Source organism: Erpetoichthys calabaricus, chromosome 6, assembly GCF_900747795.2.
Source record: "Erpetoichthys calabaricus chromosome 6, fErpCal1.3, whole genome shotgun sequence".
Classification (NCBI taxonomy): Eukaryota; Metazoa; Chordata; class Cladistia; order Polypteriformes; family Polypteridae; genus Erpetoichthys; species Erpetoichthys calabaricus.
In genome coordinates this window covers 213,985,525-214,005,348 of record NC_041399.2, presented here as the reverse complement: position 1 = coordinate 214,005,348, position 19,824 = coordinate 213,985,525, and the positions used below count along the sequence as shown (strand labels likewise).

Sequence of the window (19,824 nt, the reverse complement as noted above, 5' to 3'; positions counted from 1 at the left end):
ATAGATATTTACATAGATATCCATACATTCATCTCTCTCTGTATATAAACACATACACATCTATATCACACACACACACACACACACATATATTAATATGTTCATGAATTTATATAGTTATATATTTATTATTTATATATTTACACACACACACCGATGATCCCCAACATCAAACCCACCAACAGATGAAGTCCATCACACTCTCACTCCAAGTGGCACATGTCCAGGGTGACTAAGATTAGACAGCAAGCGACCAGACAGTTCTTGACTGCGATGTGCTTGAAGCAGGAAAAAACGGGCAAGCGTAAGGATCAGCGCCACTCTGACAAGGGCCGGATTGTGATGGCCAGACGACTGGGTCAGAAGGTCTCCAGAATGGGCCGTTCCCAGTATGCAGTGGTGAGTACCGGCCTACCTACCTAAATATAAACCCATCCATACGCACTGGTCAGCCACCTGCTTAATATCGTGAGGGTCCCCATCGTAGCATGGACTGCGTAAGACCTCTGCAGGTGGCACCAAGATGGCAAGCAGCAGATGCTGCAAGCCCTGAAAGTTGCCAGGTGGGCCCTCCATGGATCGGAGTCGTTTTTTCCAGCAGATCCCACAGATGCTCGACCAGACTGAGAGCTGGGGAATTTGGAGGCCAAGTCAAGGGACACGCAGATGTGTTTGGCTTTTTATTCCGCCGTGATTACACAATTTGTTACACTGTTATTTGTTCTTCGCCTTCATATCTTTTGTTTACCTAACATATTTGGTAAGGACGAATGCCAGCCTGATGTGAAATGCTGGGTAAACAGACTGCCTTTGCTGCCTGCCCGCCACCAGTCTGAACAACGCCCCCCAACCCCCCCCCCCCCCGACCTTGGCACCAAACTCTTTGCTGCTGACGCAACTTCACTTGATAAACTGCTGCAGTCACTCGGCCAATCCAAACCTTTTCATTTATTTTATATAGCGCCTTTCGCCTCTGATTTGTGAAACACTTCGTTCCAGACAAATGCCCCCCTCGCCATCAGACAGCAATCACCATCTTCATTACTGAAAATGACAATAAACAAAGGAGATTGACAAGGAAAGAAGAGCAACTGACCGGCACCTGACTTGACACCTCGGGAGGGCACACAGCCAATGAGTCTCTAGATCTGCAGATGGGCCTGGCGCTGCCCACATCTCAAGTTAGGTGGGCACCCCTGTTGCACCCTACGGGGTTATGATCAGTGGAGAAGGCAGCACCCACACACCACCATTCATTCCATGGGATAGTTGTACCCTGCCTAACATACAGGGCTGTGAAAAAGTATTTGCCCCCTTCCCAGTCTCCTCTGTTTTTGTAGAATTTATCCAACGCATGGCCTTTAGACAAAATGTAACACTAGATAAAGGAGGCCTGGATGAACAAAACAGCCTCTTCTAAAATCAGGACCCTCATCATTCAGAAAACAAAGTTACTGAAATCCCTATCACCCATGTGAAAAAGTAATTGCCCCCCAGTTTCAGTACTTGGCTGCAGCAAGAATTACAACTGCATGCTTCCTATTATTTGACGTTTCACCGTGAACTGTAAAAACGGCACTTTATAAGACACTACATAAAATGTTTAATGCAAAAGGGGCTGTGGAAAAGGCACCATGTAAAGCAGATCTGAGTGAAGTGTTCTTGTTGGCTTGAAACATGTGTTCCCACAATGCACTGCTCTTCTCTCCAGCCTTGACGTGGCTTCTCTTCCGTTGTGCGCGCTCTGTGTATGGCGCTACATGAAAGGCGCTCTATTAGTCACCATACACCACGCAACACTTGTCATGATCACATGGTGTCTGCGCTCCCACAATACACTGCTCTCTGCTCATGTCAGATCTCTGCCAAGTGCCCCCCCCCCCCCAAAGAGATGCACTCTGGTGCTACCATTTCAGTTTTTAAACTCTGTGTAAAGCGGTGTCCATGTGGCCCTCTTTTCATGGCGCTATATTTAAAAACGCTTAGTTCATGTCTTGAAAGTGGGTTTTAAAGGGGGCAACTGCCAAAATGCAATAATAAGGAGACATTTAGCAAGGTGGCAGGTCATGTCCAGCGGGTCAGCTTCGCTTCTCTGTTTACCCGCATGTGGCAGGTCACCCTGCACAGATGGAACGCCACCTCGGTCACGGAGGCCATGACTAAGCAGGAGTCACTGCTGTTGTTGTTAAGCCAGTAGCCATAACTTACTGAGTGTTCAGAACAGCAAGAAACACAAATGTCGGCCTTTGGCCTTGAGCACAGGCACCCATCTGGAATTCAGTTTCTTCATGGAGGCACAACCAAGTGGACGCTGACATGGACTCGTCTCACCACATCTCAGAATTTTGTCTTCTAATTGCTCGGGCTTTGTAATCTGTCTTGTAATTTGGTCTCCTAAGTGTGGCTTTGTGCTGCCAGACACACAGCAACATGCAATGCAACCGGCGTTTGTGGTCCGTCTGCCTTAGGCCCGTGAAGGCCAGTTTAGAAAAGCCTGCTGATATGAAGGCAGTGTCGCCCCCTATGGTTAAGGTGCTGCTAGGAAAATGATCCCAGGTGCCCCCTAGAGCTAAAGTCTTGAACTGCGCCTGTCGTCCTGCAGTGGCTAAGGCTTTCAACTGCCAAGGGTCCTGTTTGCTCCCTAGAGGCTAAATGAGCTATAAAGAGCACTGGCCGTCCCCCAGTAGCTAAGACATTAGTTATCTGATTTTTTTATGGGGCATATTCCCCTTTGGAATTTTTCTCCATGTAAGACCTGTAGTTTTTTTTTTTTTTGGGAATGGGAGGGGGGGGGTCTGTAAGGGGGTTTGTGGTCACCCTTGGGAGTTTCTATCCACAATGCTTGGTTCCTCATTTGACATTCTCTTAATATAAAAGCTAAGTGTGTGTGGTGGTCCGGCACCATGGATCAATGACCTAAGAAATGGAAGTATAAAGTAGGCTGATCGCCCTCTAGTGGCTAAGGTTTTAAACCATAAAGGGTGCTGATTATTATATTACGGCCAGGCTTTGTTTCCTGGCTTATGTATCTTTCTTTGTGTCTTCTTTGTTTATAGAAATTAAAAAATATTTGTCATACATAGACCTCAGTGTTAATGTTTGCACTGCACCACGCAATGCATACAAATCAGTTACATGCCATTTAGTATGGGATAAATAAAATCAGTGTTAAATGTTTGTGATGCACCATCTGTTGGAATTGCAAATGCAATACATTTTATTACTGCAAATGTTTGTGATGTGCCATTGGCTGGAATGACAAATTCAATTCACACATCTCTATTATATGCCTTTGGGTATGGGATTCATAAAAGCATTGTTAATGTTTGTGATGCACCATCTGTTGGAATTGCAAATGCAATACATTTTATTACTGCAAATGTTTGTGATGTGCCATTGGCTGGAATGACAAATTCAATTTGCACATCTCTATTATATGCCTTTCGGTATGGGATTCATAAAAGCATTGTTAATGTTTGTGATGCACCATCTGTAGGAATTGCAAATGCAATACATTTTATTACTACAAATGTTTGCGATGCACCATCTACTGGAATGACAAATTCAATGCCTACATCTCTGTTATATGCCTTTTGGTATGGTATTTGTAAACACAGTGCTAATATTTCTGATGCATCATCTATTGGAATGACAAATGCAATACATTTTATTACTGCAAATATTTGTGATGTGTCATTTGCTGGAATGACAAATTCCCACATCTCTATTATGTGCCTTTGGGTATGGGATTTATAAAAGCATTGTTAATGTTTGTGATGCGCCGTCTGTTGGAATTGCAGATGCAATAAATTTTATTACAACAAATATTTGTGATGCACCATCTGCTAGAATGTAATTATCAATGTTTATGTCTCTGTTATATGCCATTTGGTATGGAATTCATAAAAGCAGTGTTAATTATTTGTTATGCAACATCTGTTGGAATGAAAGAGACATAGCAACTGAACAGACACACAGACAGACACTTGAACTATACAGTGTGCTGGTCTATACAGTGTACAACATTTTAGCCACTAGTGTGGCTTAGCTTAGACTTGCACCTTTTATATTAGGGAGCAACTGGACCCTTTACAGTTCTCCACTTTAGCCACTATGGACAGACCAGCACGAAGTTCATCACCTTAACCACTGGAGGGCGCTTATATTATAGTTCAAAATCTTTTATATTAGGAAGCAACAGGTCCCTTTATGCTTCATCACTTTAGCCACTAGGAAAAGACCAGTGCAGTGTTCAGTTTAACACCTTAACCAGTAGAGGGCGCTTCGCTTACAGTCACACCCTTTACATCAGGCAGCAGCAGGAGGCTGCAGACTTTCCTAACTTAGTCACTAGGGGCAGACCAGCACAAAATTCATCACCTTAACCACAGGGGGGCGCATTTCTTGTAAGCCAACATCCTATATATTTGGGATCATTTTAAAGTTCTCCAACTTAACCTCTAGGGGCAGACCAGCACACCATACAGCTAAACACCTTAACCACTAGGGGGGGTCTTTGATCCTAGACATCAACAAGACCCTTTAGAGTTAAGCAACTTACAAAGCTTATGTCATGTAAAACATGTGCAGACACACAGCATACATGAAAATGTCAGTCGTCGAGGTCCCACACAGCGTGGCAGAATGAACTGGCCAGACGCTCGCAGAATTGACCCCCAGCCTACGCCCGACAAGCCTCAGTGAACAAAGCCATCCTGGCAGACCCCGCGGTAATCGAGGAAAGCAGACTGGAAGAGCAGACCCCGCTATCAGTCGGAGTCAGCGGCCGACATTCTGTAAGAGCAATGTGAAGTCAGGCCCCCGCGGACTGCCATCTGTCCAGCATGCAAACAAGCAAATCAGCCATGTGTGAGCTGGAGGGCGACCCACCGAGGCCAACGTGTCCACCAGCGACTCGAGCAGAGCAGACCCTCGCCTTCGTGTATCCTCAAGCAGCTACTCTGTGACAGAATCGGCGACAAGGCAGGAACAGCCAGTGGATGGCACACCACTCCATCGGCAAAAAGGGGTCAGGGACACCCTGGGGGGCTCTGAAATGAGTAAGTTTGAGTAAACTGAGTGGACGACACCCTGCTGATGTGCTAGCGTCTCATCCAGGGGCCATTTCTGCCACCTGTAACACTCAACTGGGTGAGCAGGGTCAGAAAATGCATGCTGGGGTGACAGTGATGACGATGACAGAAATGTCTGGTCACACAGCGCCTGAGATGTTCAGGTCTCTCCACCTCCACGTCATTCTCACTCAAGCATACAGGCGTCTTGTGAGGAACGTTTTAAATCAGACGAAGATCAGGTCACGCTGCTCGTAAGCTCTGTGATGTTACAAATCAAAATGTCCCAAAGTGGCAAAGCCAGTAAATCCAAACTAAAAGCCTCGAGTGTCCTTGAATGTTCTGCCACCGTTCATCAAGGGTGTCACAGGTAGGGACTACAGCCAGACCTCCAAAAGTGAATCAAGAACTTACAGCTCATTAAACTAAAACACATTCTAAATAAATGAGTGGTCAGGGTGGGCTACCGCCAACAATACAGACCCTCCAGTTCAAGTCACTTCACGCAGGGCGCCTGGCCTGTCACCGAATTAAAGTCACAATCCAATGTGCCCACAAGCTCCACTGATCAACTCAGTTATGAGAAGAGCCGTAAAAACACACAGCCGGACGAGTTTCGCACGATAGCGAGGACCACCTGCGTGACCAGCGAGGAAGGACTTCACGTGGAAGGGCAATGGAGACAGTCGAGGGCAGAAAAAAATCACAGGTAGCATCGTCGTGAAATTGTCAGAAATAATCAGAATAAAAATTCAAAAACAGGCACTTCAGTAGCAACGGAATACAACGTCAGAGAAAGAGAAACGTGAAAGGCACTATAAACAAGAAATACAGAGAGACAGATTGGAAATGCAATGTATAATAGGTAAATGGAATATTAGAGAGGCAACGTAAAAGAGAGAATGGAACAGACCGAGAGATACGAAAGGCACTATATAGGAGATACAAAAATACAGAGACACTAAGAGAAACTGAACAAGGCACCTAAAAAACAGAAGAGATACGAAAGGCTTCATATAAATACATATATAGACATCAGGTGATAATAGATATGTTACAGAAAGACAGATCTGAAGGGCATTATGATAGATAGAGAGATAGATAGATAGATAGATAGATAACATAGTTGGCAGGATAGATAGATAGATAGATAGATAGATAGATAGATAGATAGATAGATAGATAGATAGATAGGATAGCAGGATAGACAGACAGACAGACAGACAGAATGCCAGGCATAAAAGTAATAAATAATAAAAATTATTTGCAAGGCACTACATAGATTGAAAAATGATACATAGATAAAGGTGTTTTATGACAGATTGTGTGGTGGACGGTCAGGACCCTTACCCAGCCGGGACAGCCCGATTATGAAGGACCAGGGGAGAGAGCAGTTCCAGGACAGTTTCTCCCCTTGACCAACAGAGGGCAGCACCCTTGGTTTCCACAGAAGCTCAACCCTGTTGGGGTCCGTGGTCACTGCCAGGGGGACTTTTTCAGGGACTTATTTAGCAGCATTTCTGCCACACCTGGAAGTGCTGCCAGGAGGAAACTCGTTGGGCTCCTGGAGTCCTTCTGGGTGCCCCTATAAAAGGAGCCAGTCACCACCACTCAATGGCCTGAGTCAGGAGGAAGAGGGCAAAGCTCGTGACAGACAGACAGACAGATGTGAAAGGCGCTATATAATAGATATATCCTATCCTTAGAACTTTACATTGGTCCTGACCATCCATCCCACCGACTCCTTTCATAGAACACCGAAGACCCTTTTTAGAGTTTGCTTCGTGACAGTACACCATTTAAAGCTTTCCTGGGGTCTTTCATTCCAGAGACCCCCTTCCTTCCCTGCCCACCTGGATTCAGCCTTTTTCTTAGACTCGCTGAAATGTGACTGTATGGTCAATATGAGTTATAATTCAGGGGAAAAAATCCAAACGGAGCACAATTTGTTAAGACGGACCTATGAGACACTAACCATATGATAAAGAGCCAGAGACATGGATAGGAAAGGCAATAATAAACACTGGAGATGTGCTATAAAAAGTAAAGTTGAGATGGGGGGGCATGCAGGACACGACACAAGAGACAGCATATAATAGACCACTGAACTAGAGATGGGACACATGCTATGTGAAGTATAGACAGCCATGCACAGCCTCATATAATACCAGCTGTACCCCGTGGTGGCACCCACATAGTAATGAAACAGGACAAACTTTAAAAATCAATCAACATTGGCACTATCTGATCGTGTTCAGCTCTGATGGGAGAGCGTTCCCTGCGTGGCCGTGATATCTCTGGCAATCAGCAGCTACCCTCTAATACACACGGAGCTCTGATCTCTCTCAACAACATTAAACGTTACTCCTTAACAATCTGAAGATGATGACGTCTGTGGAACAAACAGAGTGGATGCGAAATGCGCTCCAACACATGGCGTGACGTAGACCAACTTGAACAGAGGCTGGCGAGTGAATGAGGAAGGCCCCGCCCCCCCTGCTCTCGGCCCACAGGCCCTCTGTATGGATTTGCATAAATACGTCGGTACCGCAAGCGAACTCTGGTACTTAGTGCAATGACAGAAGTCGCAAAATCAACCGGAAAGTTCAAGCAAATTCTAGAAAACAAGTTTTACGAAGTAATTCTCTTGTGAAAAGTGGACAGACATACAGACAGAACGCGCTTGGACCACGAAATTTTTAAAACCATTAGCGAGCACCTATGGGCCAAGGGTAACCTACATTCCAAATTTTAAGTCCCAAGTCCTCGTGATGAGCGAGTCAGTGGTATTTGGCTTTTATATAAATAGATACTGAATATGAAGAGAGGGTGGCACGGTGGCGCAGTTGGTAGCGCTGCTGCCTCGCAGTAAGGAGACCTTGGTGTTCGCTTCCCGGGTCCTCCCTGCGTGGAGTTTGCATGTTCTCCCCGTGTCTGCGTGGGTTTCCTCCCACAGTCCAAAGACATGCAGGTTAGGTGCATTGGCGATCCTAAATTGTCCCTATTGTGTGCCCTGTGGTGGGCTGGCGCCCTCCCCGGGGTTTGTTTCCTGCCTTGCGCCCTATTTTGGCTGGGATTGGCTCCAGCAGACCCCCATGACCCTGTAGTTAGGATATAGCGGGTTGGTTAATGGATGGATGGAAGGATATGAAGAGACAGAAAAGGCGCTATATAATATACAGATAGACCGGGCCTGGTCAAAGATGATTAAGAAGCATGAAGTACATTTAAATCTTAAAAACCGTTCCCATCTCTCCTAACATTTTCCAGGCTATGAATTGAAACTTTTTTTTTTCTTTTTTGGCTAAATAGACCGTTTGTCTTTAAAATTCCTTTGCCTTCATTTTAGTCTAAACACGCGGCGTTTCTGTTGCATGAAAAATCTTTTCAAAGGAATGAAAAAGCACGAAGGTGCCAGGAGACAAAGACCAAAGTTACGAACTGTGCCAGCAGTCCTCGCACAGCTCAGCTCCGTATTACGTGAACAAAGTGACATCCACCACGTGAGTACGTGCAGGGCGAGCCCACCGGCACACACACTCGGAGACGCGCGTATCGCAGGTAACAAACAAAGCTGAAGGCGAGCGCCTGTCTTAGACGTCTTAGCACAGACTCCCCTCTTATAAGGAGATTGTGTTTTGTCCCAAAATGTCGTGGACTCCCATGCCAGACGCTGTCAGGGACCGCTGCTCGTGTATGACGAGATATTTAACAAATAAGCTGAAAATTAAACGTCAAAAATATGTGTGATTTAAGTGAGTCATTTATTACAGAATCGGAATACCTGACTTATGTGTAATAAACACTAGAAATTTGACATTTAAATTGGACAGTTACTCTTAAGATATTTGCCATATATACTGTATCTCTCTGTTATAAAAGAAAATCCTGAGACGAGATGAGACTACCGCCGAGAGATTTCTCAAGCCCCGCCCTCCTCTCCACCATTATGTTTCTGAAGCCACGCCCTCCCGCGGTCCTCTCACCTCTCATTGGTGTGAATGCTTTTGTCAGACACACCTCCTGCGCTCTCAGCTCTTAGAAATGTTAACGTTTTCCTCACTTTAAGTTCCCATTTAAAGAAGACGTATTATGTCCAAATCTTAATGAAGAGTTTCATCATGAAGGGTTACCAAGAGAAGGAATGAGTACACAGGCAACCCTAGCACAGAGAAACGATGAAGTCAAACAAAATCGGTTACACGGCAAATCGGTTAAATGCGTATCAATAGACTCTGCTGAAACAGTCACTGGTGGTGGTGGTGGTGAGGAAGATAAAAACATTAACTTACAAGATCACGAAGAATATCTACCACCGTTAACACCGTCTGGTCTTCCTCCGCATGAATTACTGTTGAGAGAAGGACGAATCGTAATGTAATTGTGTAATTGATGTCTGAGTGATGGGCTATGTGATGGGACGAGATTAGCTGTATTCAAAATTGGACGAACAATTCTGACAAGAAAGGTAATGGAGTTCATCTAACATGAGACACCAAAGGAGATCGTGATATGCCATTCATATTAAAACATTTACAGTTTGCTGTTAGAATAACTTTTATAAAGACAATTAACAAATCACAGGGACAAACATTCAAAAAAGTTGTTTTATTTATTAGAGAGAAAGAAACGAAATTCACTCACGGGCCGTTATACATTCAGGGTCCAAACACAGAATCAAAATTCAATGCGATCTTGAAGAAAAGTTCATTTAAAAAATATACTTTTACTGTAAAACTTCAGTAAAAACTAAGTTTATAAAGGATTTGCGTGTTAATTGCAAAGCCAAATAGAATGAAAACGTTTAACGCAACGAATACGTCTAACGCAACATGACACAGAATTTTCTTTCAATTTATTATGTTTTACTCTGGTTAATTACTCGCTGTAATGTCAAATCGTTAGTTCTATTATGCATATGTAACAATTCCCATGAAAATAACAAACTGTTTAAATTATACATCCGCGAGCGGAGATCTGCAAAGTGGCAGATATATGGGTTGGCAAGCGAAGCTAGCAGGGGGCAGAGTCCCCTAGTATGTATGTGTATATATATATATATATATATATATATATATATATATATATATTGTGTGTGTGTGTGTGTATGTGTGTATATATATAATATATATATATATATATATATAATATATATATACACACACATACATATAAATACATAATATATATAATATGTATATATACATATGTATGTGTGTGTGTATTATATTTATATATATACACACACACACACACATACACATGTGTATATATATTTGATTTATGTATTATATATATATATATATATATATATATATATATATATATATATATATATATATATATATATATATATATATATATATATATATGAATAAATAAAATAAATACATACATACATACATACATACATACATACATACATATAAATACACACACATATTTTATATACACACACACACACAGATACATACATACTGTATATACATACATATACACATATACATATATACATACATTGTGATAAGACATCCCCTGGGCACAGACAGACAGACGCCGAATGTCCAACATCACACACTCTTTATTTATACTAATGTCCTGCACCCAACACTGCGCCCCAATCCGCCCAAACTCAGTCCCTTCTTTCCTTCATTCTCTGTATTCCTGCCACCTTTACTCCTCTCCTCCAAACCTTCGTCTTCCTCCTCCCGACTCTGGTGCCCAAGTTTAGAACGGCTGCCTCTTTTATAGCCACCCAGATATGATCCAGGTGCTCCTTGGATGATCTTCTGATGGCACTTTCTCGTGTGGCAGAAATGCTGACGTCCAGAGTTCCTGGGGTGACCACGAGCCCCAATAGGGTTGAGCTTCTATGCTCCGTTCCCATAGCCCCCCATATAAACAAGGGCGGCTGGCCTCTCGTGGCCCAGGGGAGGTGTAGTTCCTCTCCAGGTCCTTCCAGGCGTCCCGGCTGGGCATGGCCCCTAGCCGTCCGCCACAACAAATATAAGTGAGATATTTGCCATGTAAGCTGATTATTCAAAAGTGACAATTTGTGATAAACGTGAGACATTTGCCATACAGATTGGATATTTAACGTATAGTGTAAGATTACACATTTGCAGTTAAAACTGGATATTTGAGTTATGAGACACTTATGACAAACTCATACTACATATTTATCATATCAGGTGAGTATATGACAGTGAGTCATGTATCACATAAACTGGATATCTGATATGCTACCAAGTCATTTGTCATATAGATTTGACATTTAACATATCAGTTTGAAATGTGCTGTACAATCCACCCATTTTATATCTACTTTAAAATATTTGCTATATGAGCTGGATATTTGACATGGACATAAAATCATTACAATTTAAACTGGACATTTATCATGGAAGGCACTTGTGATGTAAACCTAGATAGATAGATAGATAGATAGATAGATAGATAGATAGATAGATAGATAGATAGATAGATAGATAGATAGATAGAAGGCACTATATGATAGATAGATAGATAGATAGATAGATAGATAGATAGATAGATAGATAGATAGATAGATAGATAGATAGATAGATAGATAGATAGATACTTTATTAATCCCAATGGGAAATTCACCTAGGTGACATGTATGTCATACATTTGTCATATAAGCAGTGAGTGACAGTGTTTGTGGTGTAAGTGAGACAGTTTCCATATAGATTAGCATTTACTGTAATGCTACTGGAAATGTGAGAAACGAGACGCTTAGGGTGGCCCAGATCTAATTCTGCAGATCCAGATCATCTGGATGACTTTGATTTTTGTTGGGACGATTCCAGTTCAGCGCAAAGACTATTCTTCATGTCACCAGTTTGCACACTTCTCGTTGGTCTGGGATTTTTTGGGTGCTTTTCTATGTAATAAACTTAATAAGTTATAGTGTAATGAAAATTGAATAATTAGATCTGGACCACCCTATACATATATGGAGGATATGTGCTGAATAAAGTGAATATATGACTGAGAATTTGAGATATAAGTGAGACATTTCCCATACAGATTTGGCATTGAACATATTGTATATTGTAAGATTACACATTTACAGTTAAAACTGGATATTTTAGTTATGAGACACTTATAATAAAACACGCTACATATATGCGAGCTATTTGGTGAATATAGGACAGTGAGAATTGATTTGTGATGTACTGTAAGTGAGACGTTTCCCATTTAGATTGGGCATTTAACACAGACAGCAGTTTAAACTGCACACGTGAGATACGAGGCACTTGTAATAAAACACGCTACATATATGCAAGATATTTGGTGAAGAAGGTGAATATGGGACAGTGAGTTGTGTATCATATAAACTGGACATTTTACATGAATGTAAAACATTTGTCATACAGATTTGACATTTAACATATCAGTTAGAAATGAGCCGTATAAAACTACACATACGACATACAAGAAACACACGAGATATAAACATATATGACGCACTGTATAGGTGGAGTATGTCACATTGAGACCCTTGTCAAACAGATTAGACATACAAGTTAGAATCTACAGGGCATCTTTCACGAGAGACACTAATGATATAAACACGTATGACCAGCACACACCATACGCCTTTCATTTCAACTGGATATTTAAAGTAAGCGAGACATTCGCCATTTAAGCTGCACATTTCACATACCAGACACATATGTCACAAACACATTACATATATGTCAGAGATTTGCTAAATACACTGAAAATCCGACAGGGAGACGCGTTGCATACACAGACTGGACATTTGACATATAAGTGAAGAGGCATTTGCCATTTAAATTGGAAATTTGACATTTAATCAAAATACCTGTCATTTAAGCGAACACAGTGGGACATTTGCAATGTCAGCAAGACATTCAGTATAATAGTTGGTTATTTCTGAGACGTACAAAAGATGTTGGACAAATCACTGCGACTTTGGTCATTGACCTAACAAAGCCATACATTTGTACGTTGGGTAGCAGAATTGACACCACAAAAGGAAAGCAGCACTTTACGAATGACGCCCCATAAACTCAGCATAACTTTACATTCAGCCGTGTTCTTTATAGCGCCATGAAAACCTAAAGCTTGAAGTAAACGTGCAGCAGTTCAACAATACAAGGCAGACACGACAGAATGATGTTAATTGTGATAATTATAAGTGAAAGCACCAAAATGAAGGAGTTAAAGGACAGAAAAGGGGCCTTGTGTTTCTGTGTGCGTGTGTTAGTTCTGACAACTGAAAGGCGCTATAAGAGTCTTATTCAGGTAGACTTCAGTCAAAAAAATAATAATGCAGACATGAAACCAAATCAAAAAATACAGAACTGAGAGAAAAGTTAAAACACAAAATGGTCACCTGGCTGGCTGGCAGGTGGCCAGGTGACAAACACAGCCCAAATGTCCTTTACCTGCTAAAGTGCCCACCGCAGGCCTAATACACTCAAATGAGAAAATCAAAATCAGAGAAATCGTCTTCCTCCACAGCAGAGTTATCTTTGGTCTTTACCAAAACATGACGATCAGAAAATGGGATTGCTGCGAGTTAGAAATGGAGCGGCCTCTTCCAGTGGTTCACTCTGCGACCTGCCCCAACAAGCACTTTAAATTGCAGCAGAACAAATTACGCCACGAGCAGTTTTAACTTGTAAATGACTCTAAATAAAAATAAATCGCTGCGCTCTTCTTCTTCTGTTTATTTCGAAAGAATACAAGAGCGCCACTGAGCGCGCGCACGTGCGCGTGGCCGCCGCTTTATGTTGTTTTCTATTTTTTTCCCTCACACACGAGACCATCGGCTGAACCTGCGCTAACCTTCACGGGGGTCTTCCAAACACACACACACACACACACACCTGCGCAAATCGAGGCCGAGGGCTGCTTTGCATTTTCACACTATTTGTAAACCCCCCCCCCCCCCCCCCCCCGTGAATTGTTTACCCGCTCCTATTTGCTTATCGCTTTGGCAAATGCCGTAAAGTCAACACATGCCAATGAACTTTGGGAAATCTGCTTCTGAGAATGGCATCTAGCAAAAGCAGCGCTCGAAAAGTGGCCAAGAGAGACAGACAGACAGCGCGGAGCCGCTTTGGCAAAACAAACGAGTAGAACAAAACACACACACACACACACACACACACACACACACACACACACACACACACACACACACACACACACACACACACACACACACACAGGGTGAAAAACCGAAAGTCCATCGGGAAAGGACGAGAAGTAAAAATCATTTGGGAAAAAAGCCAGCCGATCCGGTAGCTCAAGTGAGCTCAGTGCTAATGCCTCCTGCGACGGCCTTTTGTTCTTTTAATCCGAAATGGATTGCCTGACAACTTCGTGACAGGCAGTCGTGAATCTGAGAAGCGATTGATGTGCTGCCAGGACCGCACGGAGGCGACACCGCGACAGCAAAGGACCGAGCGGACAACGAGCAGGAAGTGGACCTGTCGGCGACAGATGGAACAGACACGACATGAAGTGGAAAGACTGAAGGACAGGGACGCCATGCTATGAGATAGATAGATAGATAGATAGATAGATAGATAGATAGATAGATAGATAGATAGATAGATGAAAGGCACTATATAACCGATAGACATGAAAGGCACGATAGATAGATAGATAGATAGATAGATAGATAGATAGATAGATAGATAGATAGATAGATGAAAGGCACTATATAACCGATAGACATGAAAGGCACTATAGATAGATAGATAGATAGATAGATGAAAGGCACTATATAACCGATAGACATGAAAGGCACTATAGATAGATAGATAGATAGATAGATAGATAGATAGATAGATAGATAGATAGATGAAAGGCACTATATAACCGATAGACATGAAAGGCACTATATAATAGATAGATAGATGAAAGGCACTATATAACAGATAGATAGATAGATGAAAGGCACTATATAACCGATAGAAATGAAAGGCACTATATAATAGATAGATAGATGAAAGGCACTATATAACCGATAGACATGAAAGGCACTATATAATAGATAGATAGATGAAAAGCACTATATAACAGAGATAGATGAAAGGCACTATATAACAGATAGATAGATAGATGAAAGGCACTATATAACCGATAGACATGAAAGGCACTATATAATAGATAGATAGATAGCATCTTTGATATTCATGCATGTATCATTTTTCATTCTGTCTAGATGAAAGGTGCCATTAAAGATTGATACAAAATGCATTTTATAAATAAAAATGATAGATAGGAGAGGCAGAGATGGAAAAGAGTGCCAAATAATACATAGAGTAGACATGAAGGGCACTAGACAGAGTAAAAGAGGCCTTTCTGTATATCAAAGATGCAATATAATGGAAGATGTGAAGGACACTATACAACTGATAGACAGACAGGTAGGTAAATACCAAAGACATTATATAATAGTTACAAAATGCATTTTATAAATAAAAAATATAGTCAGAGAGAGTTAGAAATAATAAAGTGCAAATTAGAAGATTTAAAAAAATCCACTAGATAGAATGAAAAATTATACAGATTACAGGCACCAGATGAGAGCTACTTATCAAAGATGCTATATAACAAACACATTGATAAATATAGATAGGAAAGATACTATATAAAAGAAAGATGGACAGGTAGACAAATAGACAAGGTGCTAAAGAATTGACACAAAATGCATTTAATAAATAAATAATATAAAAGGCACAAAGCAATAAATACATTTGCAAGGCACTGGGAGTGACATGTACAGCAAAGATGTTATATAATGATGGACAGACAGATAAATAAACGTGAAAGGCAACTACATAATAGATAGATAGATAGATAGATAGATAGATAGATAGATAGATAGATAGATAGATAGATAGATAGATAGATAACGAAGGCACTATATCCGCTAGACAGATGAAATTATATACCACCTTTGATATAATTTATATTAATAAAAATGATAGCTAGAAAAGGCACTATAACATAGACAGAAATAAAAGACGCAAAGTAATACAGATATGAAAGGTACTTTATAGAAAGGGGCACCAGAAGAGTGATACATCAAAGACGCCATTTAATAGACACATAGTTAGTTAGAGATAGGAAAGGCACTATATAATAGATAAGACAGGTAGACAGATACCAAAGGCGCTATACAATAGATATTAAATGTATTTTATAAATAAAACAGACGTAGTAAAGGCAATATTAGGTAGACAGAAAGCTAGAAATAAAAGGCAAAAAATAATAAATACATATGAAAGGCACTAAAGAGAATGGGAAAATAATACACAGATAAAAGAATGACTGGAAAAGAAATTCTGTCAAAAACGCCCTATGATAGATAGATAGACATACAGAGAGAAATCACATATGGAAAGAAGAACGATACACAAAAATGACTGAGTGGACCGAAACTGTTAGAGAGATCATTATCAAATGCGCCACATAACAGATACATCAGCAAGTGAAATAATTGATTAACTGATCCATTTTAAAGTCGCCATTTATTGACGAGTAAACAAATCACTACTTCAAGTGCACGGCTTGTCGGGGTGGCAGGCAGAAAACTTTGTAAACAAGAAAATGAATTTGGGGCGCGGTGGGTGAATTGCTTCCGTCTATTTGATAATTTTACAGAACATATTTTATGTCTTTTTAATTCGTTTTTTTATCGTTAGTTTCACGCATTGCTTATTTCTGTGTATAAGGCTTACTAATACTACTAATAATAACAATAGTGTTATTGTGTTTTCACTGACGTATTCTCCACGGTGATCAACAAAATCCTCAATACTGCTGAACACTGCGTTGGTGTCCCGAGATGTCGCTTTTGGGCCATCGCATTGTCGCGCTCGAATCCGAATTCACAAGATCCAGCCGGCTCGTCCCTCTTTCTCACTATTTCTCTCTCGCACTCCTGCTCACTCCCTCTCTCTCTCTCTCTCTCTCTCCCTCCCTCTCGTTAACTGCCAGCACACTTTGAGCTCCCACGCCGTTCCTGGAAGTTGAACTCTCAGCCTTCAGAAAGTCTGTGCCTCTCACTTCTTGGACCCTCTCGCTATTTCCTTTCTCAGCCAGCAGTCACCGAGTACGTGTGAAGTGCTCAGCACAGCCCGGAGGGGGCTATCGAAGCGAGGCGATTACCAGGGTAAGATCGAGACAGGTGGGGTCCTTACCTTTTTTGTCTTGTTCAGCGCAGGAGCCGACGGTGAACAGGGAGAGCGTGAGAATCCAGATGACACACTTCATCGCTGCGCCTTGTCTTGTCATTCTGCTTTCGGCCGGGACCATTTTTATTCCATAACTGAGCGGCGAAGTCCTCGCGGAGAACACGGAGCTCCTGTCCGTAAAGCCTGGCTGTCAAGCGGGGTGCACCTCAGGACGGACGGAGCGCGGCTGTGCGCGAGTCGCCCTTTCTCCGTTACACTGCCGAGTCTTTCGCGAGAGCAGACTCGGGTCTCAGTTGTACTCCGCGCGTGACGTCACGGGGGGCGGGGTGGGGCGCCGAGAGGCAGAGTCTGCGGAGAAGCGAAGCAGGTAAGGCAGGCAGGCAGGCAGGCAGGCGAGTGCGTGTCCGGCCACGGGGTTTCGGATCGGTTTAACTCTTTCACGTCTACAGAGGTGCGACTGCCCGCTCAGTCATTAGACGGCGATTCAAAAGCCGTGCCGGCCAGCCAGCCTTTCCGCGTGCAGAATGCAATCTTGTTTCAACCTGCCACCGCTTCACGTGAATGTACTTTGACCAGCCAATAAGGTATGCCCCTTACCTGTCCATTTAGTGCCCTGGCTTCTTTGATCTTTACTTTCCCATAGCCGTTCTGACGTAAATCCCAATTCTAGCCGTAGGTGCTTTAGGTGGCGCATGTAACCTTACCGATACAACCTCAAGGGTCTTAAACACCTTCACATTGTAGAATATTTAAACTCAATGAATCTGTTCGTTTAATTCCGTGTTTCTGATGTTTATCTCAAAAACAAGACGCACAAGGCCGAGTTCTCCGTGAACACAACTTCATTCTCTCGAAGGACACCATTATAAAACACTGAAACGATTTTTCTTGACCTCTACTTGTCCATTTAGTGCAATAATAAATACCCGGGCTTCCTCTATGCAAGTCTAATCATCCGTGAAGGAGTCTCCATGCAGCAAATGATAAATACATGGCCTGCTGCATGACAGCGGGCACTGCCATTATGAAGACTGAATGGTTATCCTAAACTGGGAAAGTCGGATCGGCTCTTGCCAGCGCTTCAAAGCAGACTTGGACAAATCACCTGCAATCATATTTCAGCCCTAATGCGTATGGTTAATGGATTCCCATAATATCCACCTTAATAAAATGGTAAGTGTCCGTCTGTCCATCCGGTTTGTATGTCGCTGTCTTTCCAACAGATGGTGCTTTACTTATAATAATGAAATGTATTTGTCATTCCAACAGATGATACATCACAAACATTTGTACGAATCCATACCAAGTGGCATATAACAAAGAAATATGCATTGCATTTAAAATTTCAACAGACGGTGCATCACAAACATTTGTACAAATCCATACCAAGTGGCATATAACAGAGAAATATGCATTGCTTTTCTCATTCCAACAGATGGTGCATTGCAAACATTTGTACAGATCCATACCAAGTGGCATATAACAAAGAAATATGCATTGCATTTATAATTTCAACAGACAGTGCATCACAAACATTTGTACAAATCCATACCAAGTGGCATATAACAGAGAAATATGCATTGCTTTTCTCATTCCAACAGATGGTGCATTGCAAACATTTGTACAAATCCATACCAAGTGTCATATACAGTTACATAGAAATATACATTGCATTTGTCATTACAAAAGTTGATGCATCACAAACGTTTGTACAAATCCATACCAAGTGGCATACAACAAAGAAATATGCATTGCATTTGTCATTCCAAGAGATGATGCATCACAAACATTTGTACAAATCCATACCAAGTGGCATATAACAGAGAAATATGCATTGCATTTGTCATTCCAACAGATAGATAGATAGATAGATAGATAGATAGATAGATAGATAGATAGATAGATAGATGGTGCATCACAAACATTTGTACAAATCCATACCAAGTGGCATATAACATTGATTGTTGTCATTTCAACAGACGGTGCATCACAAGCATTTGTAGTAATGCGCTTTATTACTGAAAATGTTTGTGATGCACCATCTGTTGGAATGACAAATGCAATGTATTTCATTTCTACATGCATAACAAAATGCATTCTAAAAGATGGCACACTGCAGAACTGAATGCTGAAGTGTAGATTGATTGCTTCGATTTTAACCTGTCTTAGATGGGTAGCACAGCTAGTGCTGTATATAATATTAATACTTGAATCTGCATGTAGGTGGCACTAAATACTTTCCTGCATGATTGAAAGCAGGATTCTGAGATCAATGATATCTGCCTTTACTATAATCATGATGAAGGATTTCCTGACATTGTGTGTAAGCATTTAACATGTGAATTCCTATGAAGGCCTCTAAAACTACAAGGAAAGTAAAGAGTTTTAGACGTATGAGAAGAAGACACACGAGTGTCACCACAGTTCTTTAAGATAATCAGAAACTTGTCCCACAAACATGGTCATTTGATTTTGGTGAAAGTAGCATAATAAATAAAGATGAGGCCAGCCGTCCACAGTCTTCATAAATAACATGGCATTAAATT

General features: G+C 41.6%; 1 protein-coding gene across 1 annotated transcript in view; it reads right to left on the bottom strand.

Annotated features, from left to right (window-relative positions):
• The window catches only part of egfra (epidermal growth factor receptor a (erythroblastic leukemia viral (v-erb-b) oncogene homolog, avian)), a 260,506-nt gene extending 242,928 nt beyond the window's left edge, over positions 1-17,578 (bottom strand). Inside the window, exon 1 of the mRNA XM_028790897.2 lies at positions 17,285-17,578. Coding sequence (XP_028646730.1) covers positions 17,285-17,399 — 115 coding nt within the window. The 5' untranslated portion in view covers positions 17,400-17,578. The remainder of the gene's footprint in view (positions 1-17,284) is intronic.
• Between the last annotated feature and the right edge of the window lie 2,246 nt (positions 17,579-19,824).